Raw genomic sequence first — 18,320 nt, 5'->3', positions numbered from 1 at the left:
ACACCAACACTGAATGGATTGGAAAAATGAAATTTATCATCCTGTTTCCTCCTGAAATCATCAAAAAAGCACTACGATAAAGAACTACACAAGTCCCTTTCAAACATAACACACACTACTATGATATCCTCTGTCTAAACAAACTATCACCAATTGAGAGCTTGTGCTAAACAAACACCTTAACACAACAGCAGTTTAAAGTGCTAGCTCATTAAAAAAAAATCTGATTTTAACTGCCACTCAAGGTCACAGGTTAAATTTGCCTGTGCTTGGTAGATGACAAATAAATAAACCTAATGAACTGCCGTTCAAAGAACTATATACAAAATAATGCTAAATACTAAATCTCTGCTCTGGTGAGACCACACTTGGAGTATTGTATCCAGTTCTGGGCCCCTCTGGACAGGGAACTGCTGGAGAGAGTCCAGCGCAGGGCAACAAAGATGATTAAGGGAGTGGAGCATCTCCTGTATGAGGAAAGACTGAGGGAGCTGGGTCTCTCTAGTTTGGAGAAGAGGAGACGGAGGGGTGACCTTATTAATGTTTATAAATATATAAAGGGTGAGTGTCACGAGGATGGAGCCAGGCTCTTCTCAGTGACAACCAATGGTAGGACAAGGGGTAATAGGTTCAAACAGGAACACAAGAGGTTCCACTTAAATTTGAGAAGTAACTTCTTCTCAGTGAGGGTAACAGAACACTGGAACAGGCTGCCCAGGGAGGTTGTGGAGTCTCCTACTCCGGAGACATTCAAAACCCACCTGGACACATTCCTGTGTAACCTCATCTGGGTGTTCCTGCTCCAGCAGGGGGATTGGACTAGATGATCTTTTGAGATCCCTTCCAATCCCTAACACTCTGCGATTCTGTGATGCTGTGAAATGGTAATACTATTTTTCTTAGGACTGAAATAGGCCTTAATCAGTAGCTTTCCAATTAGTAATTTTTTCTGCATGTAAATCATCTGTGCTATTAAGAAAGCCTGAAGTTTTGATGTGTTTGGTTGTTGTTTTGTTTGTTGTTGTTTGGTTTTCTTTTATTTCATTTTTGTTAAATCCATAGGTAATGTGATAAAGCAATATTATATAAAATATGAGTATAGATTTTTCAGCATTTTCCAGCATGTAACTGTATGCACATACAGAAGCATTTCTGTATGTCACTTTTTTTTCCATGGAAAAACAGAATCTTAATAAGTCAGAAAAGCTGATCATTAAAGTAGGCATCAAATTTTATATTATCTTTAGGATTTCAAAATTAATATTTAGGTTAACATGAAGTGATATGTGTATATACTGCCCTCATGCTGTATATAATACAAAATGCAGAAAATTTCAAAATCTTCCAGTGAGAAGAAAAAACTTATTATTACAATAACATTTTCTCAGAAAAAAATGTCTTCACAGAAGTATTAATTTTCATTCAAAATACAAACTATACTTACAATAACATCTGTAGGTACTTCTCGGAGTGAATACATTTGTTTATTTGGTATATCTTGTTTACTCAGGAGCTCAAAAACTGCAGGGTAAGTGAGCAAGTTTATCAGAGACAGAAAAGACTAGAAAAAGAAAAAAAAAAGGAGGGGGGCACAAAAGAGTATGTTAATCAGTTCAGTATAACCAAACAAATGTTAACAATTATTTGCCATTTACTTTAAGTTTGTTCTTATCCCTCTTTGTAAGCTGAACTTGACAAAACTAGAGCTGCCCAAAACAAGACTGTAAACCCTGGCAGGTGTCCACATAACCTAAAAGTCCAGTAGCATCTGTGAAATCATGTATTATCTATCAAACTGTACAAGTAATTTTGAAAATTATAATATTTTCATTATCACATATTTCTAAAATCTAAGGACACAACATACTGTAAAACGTGTCACTCTGCCTGATCTTACTACAGTAATCAGAGATATGAACTGATGGCCAGTATTTTAAGACTTTCACTTTTGTCATTATTGTTATTTATTATTTCATATTGACTTTAACAGATGCTTGGCACTGTGATCTGCCATGCAACACAAGAATCCTTTAAATCAGTCATCATTTGACTAGTGCATTACCCTAATTTTGCTTCACCTGCCAAGAAGCAGTATAGCCTCAATAAAAATACAGCAAGGTTTTTTCCACACCAATACAGAAGATAAGTAACTTCTCACCTTCTGACAACTTCGGTCAATAGGGTCAACCGGAATAGATTTAGGTTGGGTTATCCTCACATCATCTTTTCCACACTCCAAAAGAGCCCATAGTTCAGTTACAAGTGCCTTTATAAAGCCTAAACCAAATTTTTATTCTAATCATGAGAATGGCAAGAATACCAGAAAAACAATTTTCATATTAAACAAACATTGAATACCACAATTCTAACTCAGATTTTCAAAACTCTTTACATTGTAGACTAAAATTTCACAGGACAGACTGCCTGAGGTTGCTCTCCCTGCTATTCTCAGTCCTTTGGTCAAAACACCTTTCCTCAGCAGTCTGCTTCTATTCAATTTAAGATCTACAGCAACAGTTTGCAGACTATTATACTAAAGTAGGATGACATTTCTATATCTTCCACATAAATGAGCTGATGACCTTCTTTAACAAGTTAGCTGCTACAGGTCGAGGCTAGCTAGTACTGGCTGTGTGGTTTTAAAAATACAGATCTACTACAATTCATTAATAAATTAAAACATACCACAATGAAAGGTTAAGGACTGAAAAAAATCTTTTTAAGAGAAGCACTACTAGCTGAATTTAAAATGCTAAATATTAAAATTGAAGAAGGATAACCATCTAACTCTGAAATCTCCAAATGTAAGCTATAGGCCTAATGCAAACTTTACATACATTACACAACCTCCTCTCAGGGTTGAAAAACAATACTGATTATTTTTGGTCTAGCATTTGTTTTAAACACCAAAGGCCATGAGAAGCAACTTGGCTGAGAACCCTGAACAGGACATATGGGTTACCCCTCAAGTAGATCTGCTCCCTCCTTTCTGAAAGATCCCAGAGGCATAAAAAACAAGCAAATAACAATCAGTTTCCTTGACTGGCAGAATTTGCCTGCCTTTCTGACAGTCTTTCAGTTGAGTCATTTTAACTACACACCAGTCACTTCTAGATTCTCAGAGAGGATACTTTCAACTTTTGTACCTCATGGACTTCCTTATAAACTTAAGACAGTAGCTTTAGTTAATTGATAAGATTCTAGTTTTAACATAACTACTACCTAGACAGCTGCATGGTATGGCAACAGCTGAGTTAGTTATCTGAGAATGAATCTGAAGGGGCTTTGTTGGTATGGGTTGACATATGAGAAGAACTATCAGTTCAGACAATCTCAGTTCCATCTCACTATTGTATAAAAGTGCCAATGACATTTAGGTATTTGCAGTTTCTCACTATGAGTAGTCAGTAACTGTGAAAAAGTACATATAAACTGCAGAAATCAACAGTTATTAATTCTGATCTGTAGATCAATAAGAAGCACTAGCAAATTGCTAGCAACTAATTTTTTAAGAGATATAAATGTCTTCCCACACATAGAAGAAAACTGTGAAATTCCAAAGCAATGAAGTAAAGATTTTGCATAACTTAAGGAAAACAAACAAACAAACAGACCTGCATCAAATATAAGTGGATTACTTAAAAATTGGAATTTCCACCAAGAAGAAATCAACAGACATTTAAACAGTCCTTGTTAATACTGTGTTATTATTCCATTCAGTTGATATTTCTTAGCCTCTTTCTGTCTTTTTCTAATATGCAAGACTACAACATGTAACTATTCATAATAACATAATTCTTCAATTTACCTGAACTCTGTAGAGCTACTGCACCTGTCGGTGTTGTTGCCATTTGTGTAACAATCACCCTATTACCAAACTCTTCATATTCATCTGCCTGTTGGTAACAAATACAAAAGCACAGTGTTAGTTATTCAGAGGGCATGAAACTCTCTAATGATCTCTTAAATATTGATCTTTCCTACACTTGTTTACAGAATTTAATCCACAGTATGTAGACTTGAACAGTTCATAGATCTTATCCTCTACAGACTCACCAGGGTCAAATTCCAAACCAAACATGTAACATCAGCAAAAATTATTATTATTATTATTATTATTATTATTATTATTATTATTATTATTATTATTATTATTACACACACTCAGTAGGATGTCTGTAACATTATGGGTTTTCTTTCCTAAAATGCATATTATCTGATTTTTGGTTACATTTCAAGTATTGTCTAGGATCTGGATTTCAACATCACCTACCAATGTGGTCTAGAAAAATATGCACTTAGAATTTTTTAAAAATTATTTTTCCTAGTGTTTCAAACTTTACAGTTAAAGGTCAGAAAAACTAAATATATGCCTGACATTCTGAAGATGAGCAACATCTGACAAACTTAAATCAGTGTGGCACCAACATCAAACACGGTGAGCTATATTTTGAATTATTTTTTTGCAAAAATTTAGTGACAAAATGGTTTTTGAACTTATTTTCTTATTATTTGATTTCTATATTTTATTATAATCATTGCAAGAAATAAAAACTTCACTGACTCCGTAATGCTTACCTGGAGTTTTTTTGATAAGCTGCTGAACATAAAGTTCACACAGTCATTCAAGGCACCCGTACTATGAAGCAGAAATAGTCCTTTGGGTGTGGCAGAAAAATTTAGCAAGGCATCTAACAAAGTCTCTTCCCATAACAAACTGCAAGAGTAGTAAAATAATAATTAAAAAAGATATTAAAAAAAAGCATGGGAAAAAAAAGAAAAACAACACTTCATTCATTGGACTCTGTGTTTACTCTATGTGTTTATGTGAGTTTAAGAAAGCTTTGGGAAAGTTCTAATATGTATTAGACTGTATTTTGTACAAACAATCAAACTCATCCTGACAAAACTAAGGTTAGGTAGGAACATGGGACAGGAAGATAATGTTATGGGGAATCCAAAAGATCTGCACCATTCTGAAATGTACTTATGACATGCTACCTGACTCTAGATAAGTCTTACAGTATTAATGTGGCAGCTACAAATTGGCAAAGCAGACAGTGAATTTCTCACTAATGTGAAAATACTATGAGAAACTAATAAAAACTCACATTTGAAGAGATAAGAGGCTCCTACTAGAATTTAGTACAGATTTATTAAAATTAGGTGCTGTATATACACAATAGCTTCATGTACTAACAGCAGTATACAGAAAATATTTTCTACAGACATGGCAGAAAGAACAGCAATTGCAAGAATAAAGTATGATGATACCCTCTGCCCCACAAAATATTCTATGCCCTAAAAAGTGAAGCAACTGCATCACCTTTCACTAGGTACAAACCCTGCAGGTATCACTAGACTCTTGTGATTCTGCTTCTCTAAAAGTATTTGCTTACTGGATTCTCATCTCTAGTTCTCATTTCCCATTTTTGACTCCTATCATCAGCAAGCAGCATGCAGGTTTTCTGTAGCAGTCAACCATTACTCCAAACTTAATCACTTATCCTGCAGAATCCCTGCCATGTCATGTTCAAAAGCAAAAATTTCACCCAGAAATATATCAGCATGTCTTGTTCCATAGTTAAATAAAAAAATCTAGATGAGGAAATCACAGCTTATGTCAATGGTAGTGATTAGTAACAGCTGCCTCAGTCAGAGCTCAGCATCCCTACATTTCTTTTTACCACTAGATTTGAACTGCTATAACCAGTTCACATGCCAGCAACACAGACTAGAGTAATAACTGTTGAGGTATATTTGCAAAGGATACACTAAATCTATGGTAAAGTATAAACAAGAATCTACTTAACTAACTAGATTCTGTGCTACCACCAACATCACCCTGAATTTTCAGGCTCTCAAATATTTGTATATTTCTCATCTGAATGCCCACAAACTTCTATAAAGGGACATGAAGTTTTAGTATAAAAGGAAGGATGCCTTTCACTTAGTATGTATCAGGCTTTCAGCCAGAATGCTGGCAATCTCATTACGTAATATTTTGAAGGTGCAGATACCATTCAGCAGAACCACTTTTTAATTTAATACCATATCAAAGCCATAAGATAAACTCTGACAGCTACTTTGTTTTATGCTTTCTAATTCACATTTTCCTCAAACCAATTTCTGTAGTCAGAGAGAATCAACTATAAGTCAATTTTACACAGATTAGACACGACTCTGTAAGGCAAGAAAGTCCTGAAAGGTCAAGAACAATTTGTAACTCTACCGAGACCTATGCTATGATGATTCCACTCCCTCTACCTACCACTATGCTTCTGACAAAAAGACACAGGATTATAAAATGCCTCAACTGTGGTTAAAGTAGCAGCGTGTGCTAATACTTGTGCAGGTGCATAAATTAACCATCAACTTACGTGTTTTTTGACTCCAGGCTTATTGATGAAGTCGACTCCACGCCAGTTACAGGAGTGGGTACTCTTTCTGAAAGCAAACTTGTCTGTGAAATAATAAATAAATAAATACATAAATAAATCCTTAGTGTTTATTTACACAATTTTTAAACTCCTGATCTTGCTCATTCTCTTGTTATCTATTAAAAAACAAACAAACCAACCAATGAGCAGGTTGCATTCTATCGGCACAGAATCCTCTTTTACTCCAGAAAAGCTTATCTTTTATTTCTTCTTTGGGTATAAACCATTTTAAAGCTAGTACATTTAAAAAAATATTTATTAGAATTCTTATAATAAAAACCTCCTATTTCTTTTTACTTTTTGACTAGAGACTCTCAAAGCAAAAATCGATATTAAAAACAAACAAAAAATCAGAAGGGAACTCCTTACTCCACTTCTGTCACAGGTCATGGACATAACAGCCTCTGGACTCAACAACTCAACATCAAATTTATTAAGTACTTCTGCCAATTTTTATTTTACTTATTTATAAATTATATATATTATCTGTATCGCCATGAATATAATTAGATCTACAAACACAGACAAATACATTTGCATATTTTTATATTTGATGGAGTTCCTAGTTTAAATGATATTTGAAAATAATTAATGTGGAAAACACTGTATATTAAAGATGAAAGATTTAAGTTGTTTTATGTTTCTTGGGATAAAAAGTAAAACGCACTATTCAAATTAAAGTGAACGGTCTTCAATCCACTCTCTTATAAACGTGATTTAATAAATTAATGAAAGATTCCTCTATTAAACTAGTTAGTTGTCTTGGCTCTGTTAAGTTTGCCTTTTATTATTATCTGTCCCATATATTCTGTCCCATAATTCCAGCAGAATTGCCAATTAAAAAATGGTTTCTCCATCAGTCTTAAAAATCCAAGAGACATGTAAAATAGGAGGAAATAAATTACCAGTCTCACTACTGCTTGAATGGAGTCCAAAGTCCATCATTTTTGCTACATTATAAATGGTAAAATACTTTATAAACTGCAGATGTTTTAAAATTTAACAATGACAACAAATAATTTAAAAAGTAATCAACACGGCAGCATTGAAAATGTGAATTTCCTGTATTAACTTCTCAATTCCTAAAGTCCTGAATATGTAGATTGCTCTTCAGTCTCAATTGACCTCCAAAGTGATGTAAGAAAATGGCATTTTGTCAGTTAAATGTTTCATGATTTTTTTTAAGTTCAACATATTGCACCTACTTATCTTGTATGTGTCAAAACAATTTGTCTAAATGTTCTGTACCATAATAAAGGATTTTAACGTGCAAAGAAGTCTATTTTTACAAGTGGAAATGCTGTGGTGCTTTGGAGCAAATAACTGGAAATGCCCATCAAAAGCATGTAATACCCTGCCTGTGATAAACATTAAACAGAATAAAAGGTTAATTCTAGGAGGACTGACAAGTTACACAACAAGAAAGCACAAAAAGACAGATTGTTGAGTTACATAAATTATATCTAGTTTCAAGCAAATTAAACTCCTTAACTCAATAAAATCCTCAAGCTCTCAAAGCAAGGAAGAACGCAAGTTTCAAAACCAACATTATTTGATAAGAAACAGAGTTTACTGTGGTATTATTACGATTGTAAGTAATAATATATTTTATTTTCAATCAAAATGTACGCTTTCACAATAATATTCATATATGAATGCTGTGAGAAATACCCTCAAGCTGGTGATTTAAGTCTCCTATTCATGTTCTATCTTTCTGATATTCTCTGCCTCAGTTTACATTGTGACCGTACTTTTTAAATTTCTAATCATCATATAAGAATACAGCATTTGACAGGAAGAATAGTTGTTCCATTCTCTTTCTCTTGCATTCAGTCTCTCTCTCCATTCCTCATTTCCAAAATAACTCTCTATTTTTTTTTAGCCATTTTTTTTTCTTCCAGCTTGGTTGATCCTCCTCTAAGAAAATATTTTACAACCACTGGAGAAAGAAAAAGAGATGGTTCCATTTTTCAGTATAAAGTGAAATAACACAGTTAAATTTTAGTGTTCCACTAAGAGTTCTAATACCTATAGTTTATATATGCTTTCAATTTAGTTGGAAGCCAAAGCTGAAGCTTTATATGCTACCCTTACATAAATGCTACCCATGTTATTTTAATGATTCAAACGTTCGTTTGCATTTTACTTTACTGTGAACTTTCTGAAAACTGCTCTTGCAGGACCTGCTGTCATTTTTCCATCTTAACTAAATTTTTGTAATGGATAAGAATTTTCACACTGCATATGGCTACTAGAACAATGAAAAGTTTAGCAAATACACCTTGTTCAGTAAATTTGTAACAGAAAGCAGAATACACACAACTGTTACACCCAAGCTCTTCCATGCAGAAAAAGCATTAGACTAGAGATCAAACTGAAGTTGAAGTACAGACTCTACACTTCATAAGATATCCAAGTACACAGCTAAGACAGCAACTCCTTCCTGGCACTTTTCGTTATGGTCTCTTGAGACTATTACAATGGCATCTAACTATTTAGATCAAATATTTGGAACCTTCTTTTTTCCCTCCATATTTCCCACTGAAACAAACTAATTTAACCTGAAAATTACTAAGACCATATCTCAGGAGTTTTTATTTTCAAAATATCCCAAACCAAGTGTGAAGACAAGATCTGTGGTGGACACTGGCTGTCATGACGTCATGTGACCTCTAGCATCAAGGACAACGAACAATAGGTCTACTGATGCAACTTGAGAGCTCCTGGTTTAATCTTAAGGCATGAAAGACTCAAACTAAGCTGCTGCTAGGTTTGCATACAGAAGGAAAATTTGCAAAATAGAATTTCATTTTTAGAACAGTTCCAAGCATTATCTCACTACTTAAATATAAGTAACCTGAAGCAAATAACAGCTATTACATAAGATGAACTTCTTCCAGTAAGATTTTTTTCCCAGTCTTCCTAATCCAAAACAAGACTCACCTTTTTCCAGGCCTCTGCGATAGATTCATGCAAGCCATAAGGAATTAACATCTGCAGGCCTTCACAAGTGCTGTACATCTGACGACATACAAAAATGAAAGCTCCTTTAACAACTGGCAAAAGCTCGGATCCAGATAAATGAGAAATGTCGTCATGAAGAAGTTTCTTTGTAAACTGAATGATTATATGAACAGCTGTAGGGCTAGAAATAAAATAACACTTTTAAAATTCTGATTTGTAGTCATCAATAAGCCTTGAAACAAATCCTCTGACTAAACTTACTTAATTTTTTCTAGGGGAAAAGAAAACTATAGACAGAAACTATGACCCACTATGGAGGGCCCAACTAAATTATAACTTGTAACACCAGTCAGAAGAAAAAAAAATATAGAGCAAGTGATGTTACTTTGGCTACAGTCTACATTAAGCAAAAATGCATCAGTGTCTTCCATCCAGTCCACATGGCCATGAACTGCAGAGACTGTGTGTTTTAGGGGAGTCCACTTAGGAAGAGTAACAAGACAAACATTTTAGCTTCTGTTTAATCAGCATTAAGGATATCACTACAAGGCAAAATTTGTCTTTGTTCTTCCTTTTTCCTATCTGAGACCTCCTTCTGAAGACTTGTAGGTTTGTGACAAAAAAAGAACAACTCTTTCTCCCACCCCCCTTAAAACACATGCAATTTCTGAGATTACTCCACTTAGAAGACACGCTTTCCAAACATTTTCATGACCTACAGCTTAGATATTTTTAAAGGCCACTCTCAATTTTACTGTCATGTTTCAGGTTTTAGCATCAGCCAACAATATACTACCCACAGGATCACAGAGATCCTAAGTTAGGTACAGAGTTACAAATGACAGATTCTGATACAAGATCTGTCTCTACTAGATGTATTGAAAAGTGAATGCCATATTAAATTTATTATTTAAATAAATTATGTTGATTTTGAATATTCTAAAAACAAACAAAAAACAGAGAAGAGAGGCCTTTGGCCTGAACAGAAGTACTATGAATACAATGAAGCTACATTCAGAGACAGGAAAGCTCTCACATGAGTAAGAAAAAGAAGTAAACTATGGAAATGTCTCTTAATAAAAGTATTTCTTTAAATTGCCGTTTCACCTAGTTATACACATAAATGTCTTTCTAACACATTCTCTGAAACACTTACTACTTTACTTGGTAACCAGATATTTCACACCAAACACAAACAAAACATACCACATTACAGATTAATGAAAAAAAAAAAAATGAGTCTTGTAACAGTAATGCAGTTCACTAAAGTACTCACTAATGACATTCATTAATGCACTCTTACCGATTTTCTTTAGCAGTTTTTTCATTTTCTCCATAAAGAAGAAGAGAAAGACCATCGTCTACAGCAGCAATCCTTGCCAAAATATCAGCTACATCAATTAAAGTGGTTTCAAGGCAATTTATATACACCTATTTGGAAGGAAAAAAAAATAAATTCAATGCTTTTGTGAAAGCTGTTTATTCAAGCCTGGCTTACGTATGCAGAACGTGAAGGTCACCTTCCTGATGGTTGCTTAATGGCTTAAACAAAATAAGTAAACAGCCTATGTTCAAACACCATTACATAGAATTTTTCATTCACAAATGGCAATAATTCACTTCTAATGATTATGGCAGAAGTCCAATGACTGCACAGATATAGAAAACACACATTTTTCTCTTTCACCACCATGAATGTGGAAAGGTTCTTGATACACTTTCTAGGGGTATAAGAAGAATACCTGAATCGAGGTGAGAAACGTGCTAATTCTCTCATTGCTGCACATGTGCTGGCAACACTCTGACTAGAAATGAAATTCTGGTTCCCAAGATCTTCTGCATCTACCTCATGTCCAAGCTGCCTTTAGGACCAAACAGGCATCTGCTTTGGAATTGTGAGGCAAGTCTTCCCCACCGGAGCAAAACAGAAATCCTCTACCAATTTCTTACTCACTTCAGAGCACTGTACAGCCAAAAATAGGCTGTAATCAAGTGGAACTTGAACATTTAACACTGGGATTCAGGCTGTTTGGTATGGTACCATGACTAATGAATGTACTAATCAAATTAATGTTAAATTGGCTATTACTTATTAATATGTGAAGTCAATGTTCCAACAGCAGACAAGGAGAATATGGGTGCTCCATGAAGAGCCTGTCAGGGTGGAGCAGTAGCATAATGCTCGGCAAGAGACAAGAAGCCAGGAGCTAATCATGATAACAAAGCAGACAGATGAAATGGCTCGCCATCAGATGGACAGGCAGTCCCACCACACCCAAGCAAGGTGAGCAGACAAGGTACAGTGGTAGTAACCAGGTCCACCCAACAGTCCAGCTCCCCTCCACAGTGATGAGGGAGGTCCAAAGTTAAGCCAGAAACTCAAGTGAGTGAGTTGAGGTCAGCTCCAGTCACAGTAACCAGGGTCAGATACAGCCCAATGATCACCATGCAGCTGGATTTATAGTGACAAAACAGATCTAAGGTGAAGCAAACCAAGAAAACATGTCTGTGGGTCACAACTCAGATCAATGGGACAGTAGGCTTCAATGCTTCTACAATACAGTACAGGCAAGGAATGAGGACAAGAATCTCCTTTTAAAAATCACTCCTGAGTGGAAGATGGAGTGAGTCCACACTGAGGCATATTAGCAGAGCCATCACTGGGTGATCTCTGCTGAGGCTTCCTAGCAGAGCTTTCTCAAAGAGCTCTCTTCAAGGCTGGACATCCACACCGCTACTTGTGCTGTCCCAAGCCCAGGCTGCCAAGCCCAGGGGAGGGGATAAGGAGATGTGCCAAGGGCGTGACAGTCAACAGTAGCTGTAATTCTGTAGGATTTATGTAGTGTCCTAAAGGTGCTCACCAAAAGTCTGTTACTGTTCATATGCCACAATAATATACAGTCATGAGATAGCCAGAGCATACCTTCTCATCCAGGGACTGAGAAACACTCCAAATTTCTAAGATTTATGCATAAATATACTTACAAAGAAGGAGGACAGTTTTCAAAGTGAGAAGTCCCCTTTGATAGCTTCCTCTATCCACACCCAGGACAACTGAGTGGAGCCAACAGTGAGAATTAGTTTAGGCAACAATGAGCTGGGGGGGGTACTTTCCCCATAACACTTGCTAAATATCTAGTGTGTCAGAATGGGGAATAAAGCACCACTGTCCTTAAGTTTAAGTCCACTGCCTAAATCTTTTCCACTCTTCTGTTATTCATCAAGGACAGCTGGACTCACAAGAGAAATTATTTTAAAAATGCTACGCAATCCAGCTTCTGCTTCTTCTCTTACATGTAACCCTACATTTTAAATAATGCACAGAGGAAAACTAAACCACCTACTTTAAAACTTAAGGAATTTACTATTAATGCTGGTGGTCAAAGTAACCCAAGAGAAAAGTACAATTTTGGCTTGTTTTTTTTTTTTTAGTTACAATGTTCAGTGACAGAGAGTTAAAAAAAAATCTCTTTGATCTTTTATTTTTAGGTTACTGGGTATTATTGTTCAGAATTTTAAGAAAGGAACATACTGTGCTGTCACTGTGTTTTCAAGAGTGTTATTATTATGTTTTTCCTGTGCAAGACCAAAACAAAACTCAAAAACATGGTATGTTTTTTATTTAAAAAGTGAATACATTGTTCTTCTCCAGCTATGCTTAAGCAGCAACTCAGAGGCAACAGAGCCCAAAAGGTCAATACTGCTGTCCACAAACTGATCTGCCTGACAACTAGTGCTCATGGCCACTGAGTTTCCCCTTGCCTCTCTACTACAGATACACAATACTACTCTGCCTAAAAGGCAAGTAAGGCTTGCACTTATCTGAGGGAATTCAGAGCTCAAATGTAAAATAACAGCATTGTGTCTGCTCATTAAGCCCACCGTACAACCATATGCAGTTTCCAGTGATACCCACTCCCATAACCTGAGCTGAAAAAAGCTGCGTACATGGCCAGAACCTTCCTTTTGAGACAGGCATTGTCCAGTATTAGAGTCCAGTATTAGGGTTCCTGGGTGACTAAGAAGTGCCAATGGTTTGATTGGGAAGAAAAAGTAGTTCATATTCTTGTAAAAGAGGAAAAGGGTCACTCTGACATGGTTTACCTTTTCTAGCTACTGTTTTGCCAGATGCAATGCAAAAGATTTGCACTTTTGTTAGAACAAATATGATATATTCCAGATTCACAACACATAACCAACCTACTACAGCTACCTTGGATTAAATATTCCTTAACGTGACTGTTTTATTAAACAGACCAGTTACCAAATCACAGGAGGGCTTACAATTTGTGAAGAGTTTGGCTACCTAGGAGAGACAGCTGAGCAAGACAGGAACAAAAACAAAACAAAACAAAACAAAAAAAAAGGGAACAACTATCAAACATTGAGATAATTTATTTTTTAACTATTAATGTATAAGAAGGAAGAGAGACAGTTGTATATGCTTTAGAGCACCCTGTGACCAGAGAGATCGCCTGGGGGATTACACGGGCCTCCATCAGAGCAAATCAATGAAGCATTCCCTTAGTACTGTTTTTCAATTTGACTATTAGTGTTCAAAGCATATTCAGGGTCAAGTCATTTTTTTGTACTTGAAAAAAAATTGCACTAAATTTTTGCAATGTACAGTAAAAACAAGACAACCTAAAGTGTTAATCTTACAAAAGCATCCATAGATAGCCTTAAATCAGTAACATTACTGTACTCAGTACAGATACCCACAGAAGAGCTAAATTATTGACATGATCAAGTTTTTGCAGGACTATGATGTTAAGCTTTATAGAAATACACACTTTAAAATATTTACTTGGGAAATGATTGTTTACACTTTTGAAATTGCATTGGAATATTTTCAAGAATTAATACAAAGAGTCTTTTCTGAAAAATAAACAAACTGCACTGAAAAAATAATCAGAAGGATACTGACAAAATTCAACTTTAAGAACCTAAATGACGTATTTAAGTTAGGGACCCAGACTGCCTTTGTAAGTGTGAGTCTCGGGAAGTAAATTTAAAATTTCTCAGCCATTAATTTCTGTCAAGTTTTCTTTATGGAAGAAAGCTCAGTCTCCTCCATGGGCATTTCAGACTCACAGCCTCTCTGTCTTGAGACTTACAGTCACCTCGGTCAATTAAATCATCTCAGTCAAAACAAAGAGAATAGGACAGGCTTAAACCATAACTAGACTTTCAAGATACATAATGTTTCCCAAGATTTTGACAATTGTTATAGAAATGTTCAAACAAACAAACAAAAACACCTCTTCCTTTTACCAGTTCAGAAAATAATAATTTTCCAGGAAGAATTACATATTTTACTTATGCTAATTACTGGGAATACTTGAAATTGCCAGCTCAATTTAACAAAAAAAAAAAAAAAAAAAAAAAAAGTTGCCTTTTAAAAAGCAGGTAGAGCAAATAAGCATCCAAGAAGTATCCAAAAGACATACAAAAACATCAGAAGAAAAAAAAAAATTAAGCTACATGATTTTCCCAAGGAAGCAGTCTCACTACAGCACAATTTTTACTACTATTCAAAAGATTTCGGGAAAACCAAGTTTGTCAGACCGATCATAATGACAGCCTACACTATTTAAGACATAACAGCTAATGTAGAAAATACTACAGAAGTTACCATGTGACTAAATAAATCTTCTCTATGGAAAATGCAGAAAAATGATAATATTCTATAGATTTTAAAACTATTTGGAAGATTATTACAAACCTCTGTGCCACTCAGTAAACTTTGAACAGGATGAAGTAGGGCATCTATCACTGCATCCGTATATAAACATTCAGCAGTACATCCTGTTTGATCACAAAAAACTTGCAGAATCTCCATTACAAGACTTGCTGGAGAATAATTGTCTGGTGAACACAAGAAGTATTTATTTACATTTTAACTTACATAAACATATCTATATGATTTATGTAGATACTTCTGAATTATAATGCTGTTAAGTATTGATTTAACACAGGGAGCAATGAAAGAAAAATCTGCACAAATAACAGCCCCAAATTAAAAATCGCAAAAGAAGTTACCACATGCCTCATTATAATTATATATATTAGTATATATTAAAACCAAACATTTACCTGCATGTGCTGCCACAGGTGCCTTTGGGTAACTTGGAGAACAATAAATAAGCTGAGTAAATAATACCAACAGATCGGTTATGGATATACTATCTATTAAAAAAAGAAAAAAAAAAGTACTCTGCAAATGAAAGTGTAACTTTAATTTTAACAATAAAATGAATTCTGCAAATATATGTAAACAATGTTTTGCTTTATTGAGGAAATCAACATATGTACAACTAATAAAGCAAATTACATGCACATCCCTCGGACGCTATCAAGGTCTTTTGTGATCAACTTATAAGGCTTGATCTTGCTCCCAATTTAGCCAATTTCAATTTTACCCTGTCTGCCACTCAAATAGATGGCAGCCAAAGTTTAAAAATGCTCAATATACACAACTGTAGGAAAAAGCATTACCTTGTCATTAGATTTAATGAAACAACTAGAAAAGACACCAGCTGCCAGACAACTCCTCCTCAGGTTGCAAACAAAAGCAACAAATGTAGCTAAACGCAGGTCAGGAACTATTGCTCCAAGCTTAATAATATTATTATGTTGATAAATCAGACAATTTCTGAGGAAAGGGTTGCTATCTATGAAGCTGAAAAGGGTAGCATTAAGGAGATAGATGGTGAGATTGTTGCTTTTGCAGGGGAGAGAAAAAAAGCAATCATCACCAATGGATCACTGTTTGAATCATGTTATACTGATAATCCATAAATGACAAAGTACTTGATTAGTAGATGTTTCTTCTTCACAATTGTTCTACATTGGCTCCATTAAATCCCGATTCTCAAACCAGAAGTATAAAACACAAGTCTCAGAATTAGTATCCAGTGATGTTTTGAATTCCATATTGAATTCATAGAGATACTGATGTAATGGAACACTACAGTTGTTGTCACACACTGGCATTTGCCAGCCCTGCACTATGTACAACCATATGCAGATTTCTCTGGATGTTCAAAGGCTTTTCCATATCTTATCTTCTGTCTTTATTAGCACCTCTGTTCCACAGGTACTGACCTTTTCCTCTACCATTGTTTTACCTTTATTATATTAAAAGGTTAAGCTCAAAGTATTGTTCTCAACTTGCAATTAGCTTGAAATACAGATTTTGTTTCACACCTGAAAAACTGTTTCTCTTCCAATCAATTCTACCAATTGGTTTGACATGAGGTATTACTCATACCTAGAAAGACTGAACCACTTATGCACTGATTCAACTCTCCTTCAACATTAAATTAACATATTAAATGTGAGGACAAAACTAATCTATTCAACCATATCCATCAAAGACCAAAAAACTGAGTTGACGCTCAAAATTACCTATACCATCCTTTAAGAAAGGTTTCCAGGCACAGAATTGCTAAGCAGTTAAGGCTATTGAAGTGGAAACATGTATCAAGTATGGATAAAGTTTTGCCCAACAGTTTCCATTTTCCTCAGCCCTTACCTTTTTTATTTTTCAGCTGTACTGGGAAGAGATTTCGGCCTTGCTTATAGATCAACAATCTTCCCAAGAGGCACAGTGAATGAACAAAATAGATATACTGCAACCCTGATCCAGTGTAAGAAAAGTTCTGTTTATCACCTTTAACCAAAAAAAAAAAAAAAAAGTTTTGAATTTGACTCAGTTTACTTCACAGTACGTAGCTACTAGCTGGAACGTTATGGCTCATTTTGTATATAAAGACAGACAGCTTATGTAACTAGACATTGCTATTATTGTTCTCTCAAACAGCACACATACAATATTTGGGGAAAAAAAAGAACAGATAGAATGTCTTCCTCTTGAGGCAGCATGCTCAAAGACCTTGAGCAGAGGTGTCAAACTCATTTTCACTGGTGCCACATTAGCCTTGCAGTTGCCTTCAAAAGTCCAAATGTAATATTAGGAGTGTATGAATGTAACTACATACAGTTCTAAAATTACATTCGGCCCTTTGAAGGAAAGCGAGAGGCTGATGTGGCCCTGGTGAAAATGAGTTTGACACTGCTGACCTAGAGAATGTGGATGTACATGCATGTAATGCAAGACACTGCAAAGATACTCACTAGAGTCCTGCTGGAAGAAGTCATTGACTCTGGATTTTTTATTTACTACTGCCTTGCATAATTCAAAATAATCAAGACATTGCTGGACAGCTGCATTAATCTGTGGAAAAAAGCACAAAATAATAAAATACCTGGTATTTTGCAATAAATTCATTCTCTCTTGTGTACAAGTACTGTCCTTTAACAAAGAACTTAAAGATCCACTTCACGACACTTACCTCATGTTTCAGTGCTTTGGATGTGTTAACCAACAGGAAGCAAAATTTTATAGGGCTATTAAAATACATTACTATTATTAAATTACCACACTATCAGCTCCATAAGCATTAAGACAATCTACAAAGAAGAGTACAGAAAACATGCAAGTATTTTGAGAAGTTAATAGCAATCTGTGATTACCATATTGTCATTACTATGGAAGATCTTCATTTTCCACACAGGGAAAACTTTGCTTTGAATACACCACTTACTAAACTGTAAGTCTGACTGTTGGGTGCTGTCAATGCTATTACAGTGCTATGTACCATTATCATAGCTGTACCCTTGCCTCCCATCTTAAGGTTTTATCAGTCACATATAGTTTACATCGTATTTCATTTGTATTACAAGATTTTACAAAACATAGCCGAAATCCTGTCTATATGAATGGATTCCACACTTATATTGGTCTTAGTGAAAGCAATGAAACTTCCATCCTAGTGAAGAGATCTGCCCATACAGAATATGTGATATTAACACCTACATAGAGATGTTTTCCCAATTTATCTTGCTGACACT

The 18,320-nt window shown here is 35.1% G+C and overlaps 1 protein-coding gene across 1 annotated transcript in view; it reads right to left on the bottom strand.

The window, feature by feature from the left end:
• Nucleotides 1-18,320, bottom strand: part of TBC1D32 (TBC1 domain family member 32) — a 78,958-nt gene that overhangs the window by 47,353 nt on the left and 13,285 nt on the right. The window contains exons 12-22 of the mRNA XM_082047442.1: nucleotides 17,544-17,643; nucleotides 16,942-17,079; nucleotides 15,501-15,593; nucleotides 15,130-15,272; nucleotides 10,708-10,835; nucleotides 9,384-9,585; nucleotides 6,381-6,463; nucleotides 4,579-4,717; nucleotides 3,809-3,896; nucleotides 2,159-2,277; nucleotides 1,445-1,561 (exon numbers count right to left, since the gene is read on the bottom strand). Of these exons, the coding sequence (XP_081903568.1) occupies nucleotides 1,445-1,561; nucleotides 2,159-2,277; nucleotides 3,809-3,896; nucleotides 4,579-4,717; nucleotides 6,381-6,463; nucleotides 9,384-9,585; nucleotides 10,708-10,835; nucleotides 15,130-15,272; nucleotides 15,501-15,593; nucleotides 16,942-17,079; nucleotides 17,544-17,643 (1,350 nt within the window). The remainder of the gene's footprint in view (nucleotides 1-1,444; nucleotides 1,562-2,158; nucleotides 2,278-3,808; nucleotides 3,897-4,578; nucleotides 4,718-6,380; nucleotides 6,464-9,383; nucleotides 9,586-10,707; nucleotides 10,836-15,129; nucleotides 15,273-15,500; nucleotides 15,594-16,941; nucleotides 17,080-17,543; nucleotides 17,644-18,320) is intronic.

The sequence above is a fragment of the Streptopelia decaocto genome (assembly GCF_964273445.1).
Source record: "Streptopelia decaocto genome assembly, chromosome: 3".
NCBI classification, from domain to species: Eukaryota; Metazoa; Chordata; class Aves; order Columbiformes; family Columbidae; genus Streptopelia; species Streptopelia decaocto.
The sequence above is the reverse complement of the archived record's forward strand: the minus strand, read 5'-3'. Positions and strand labels throughout refer to the sequence as shown.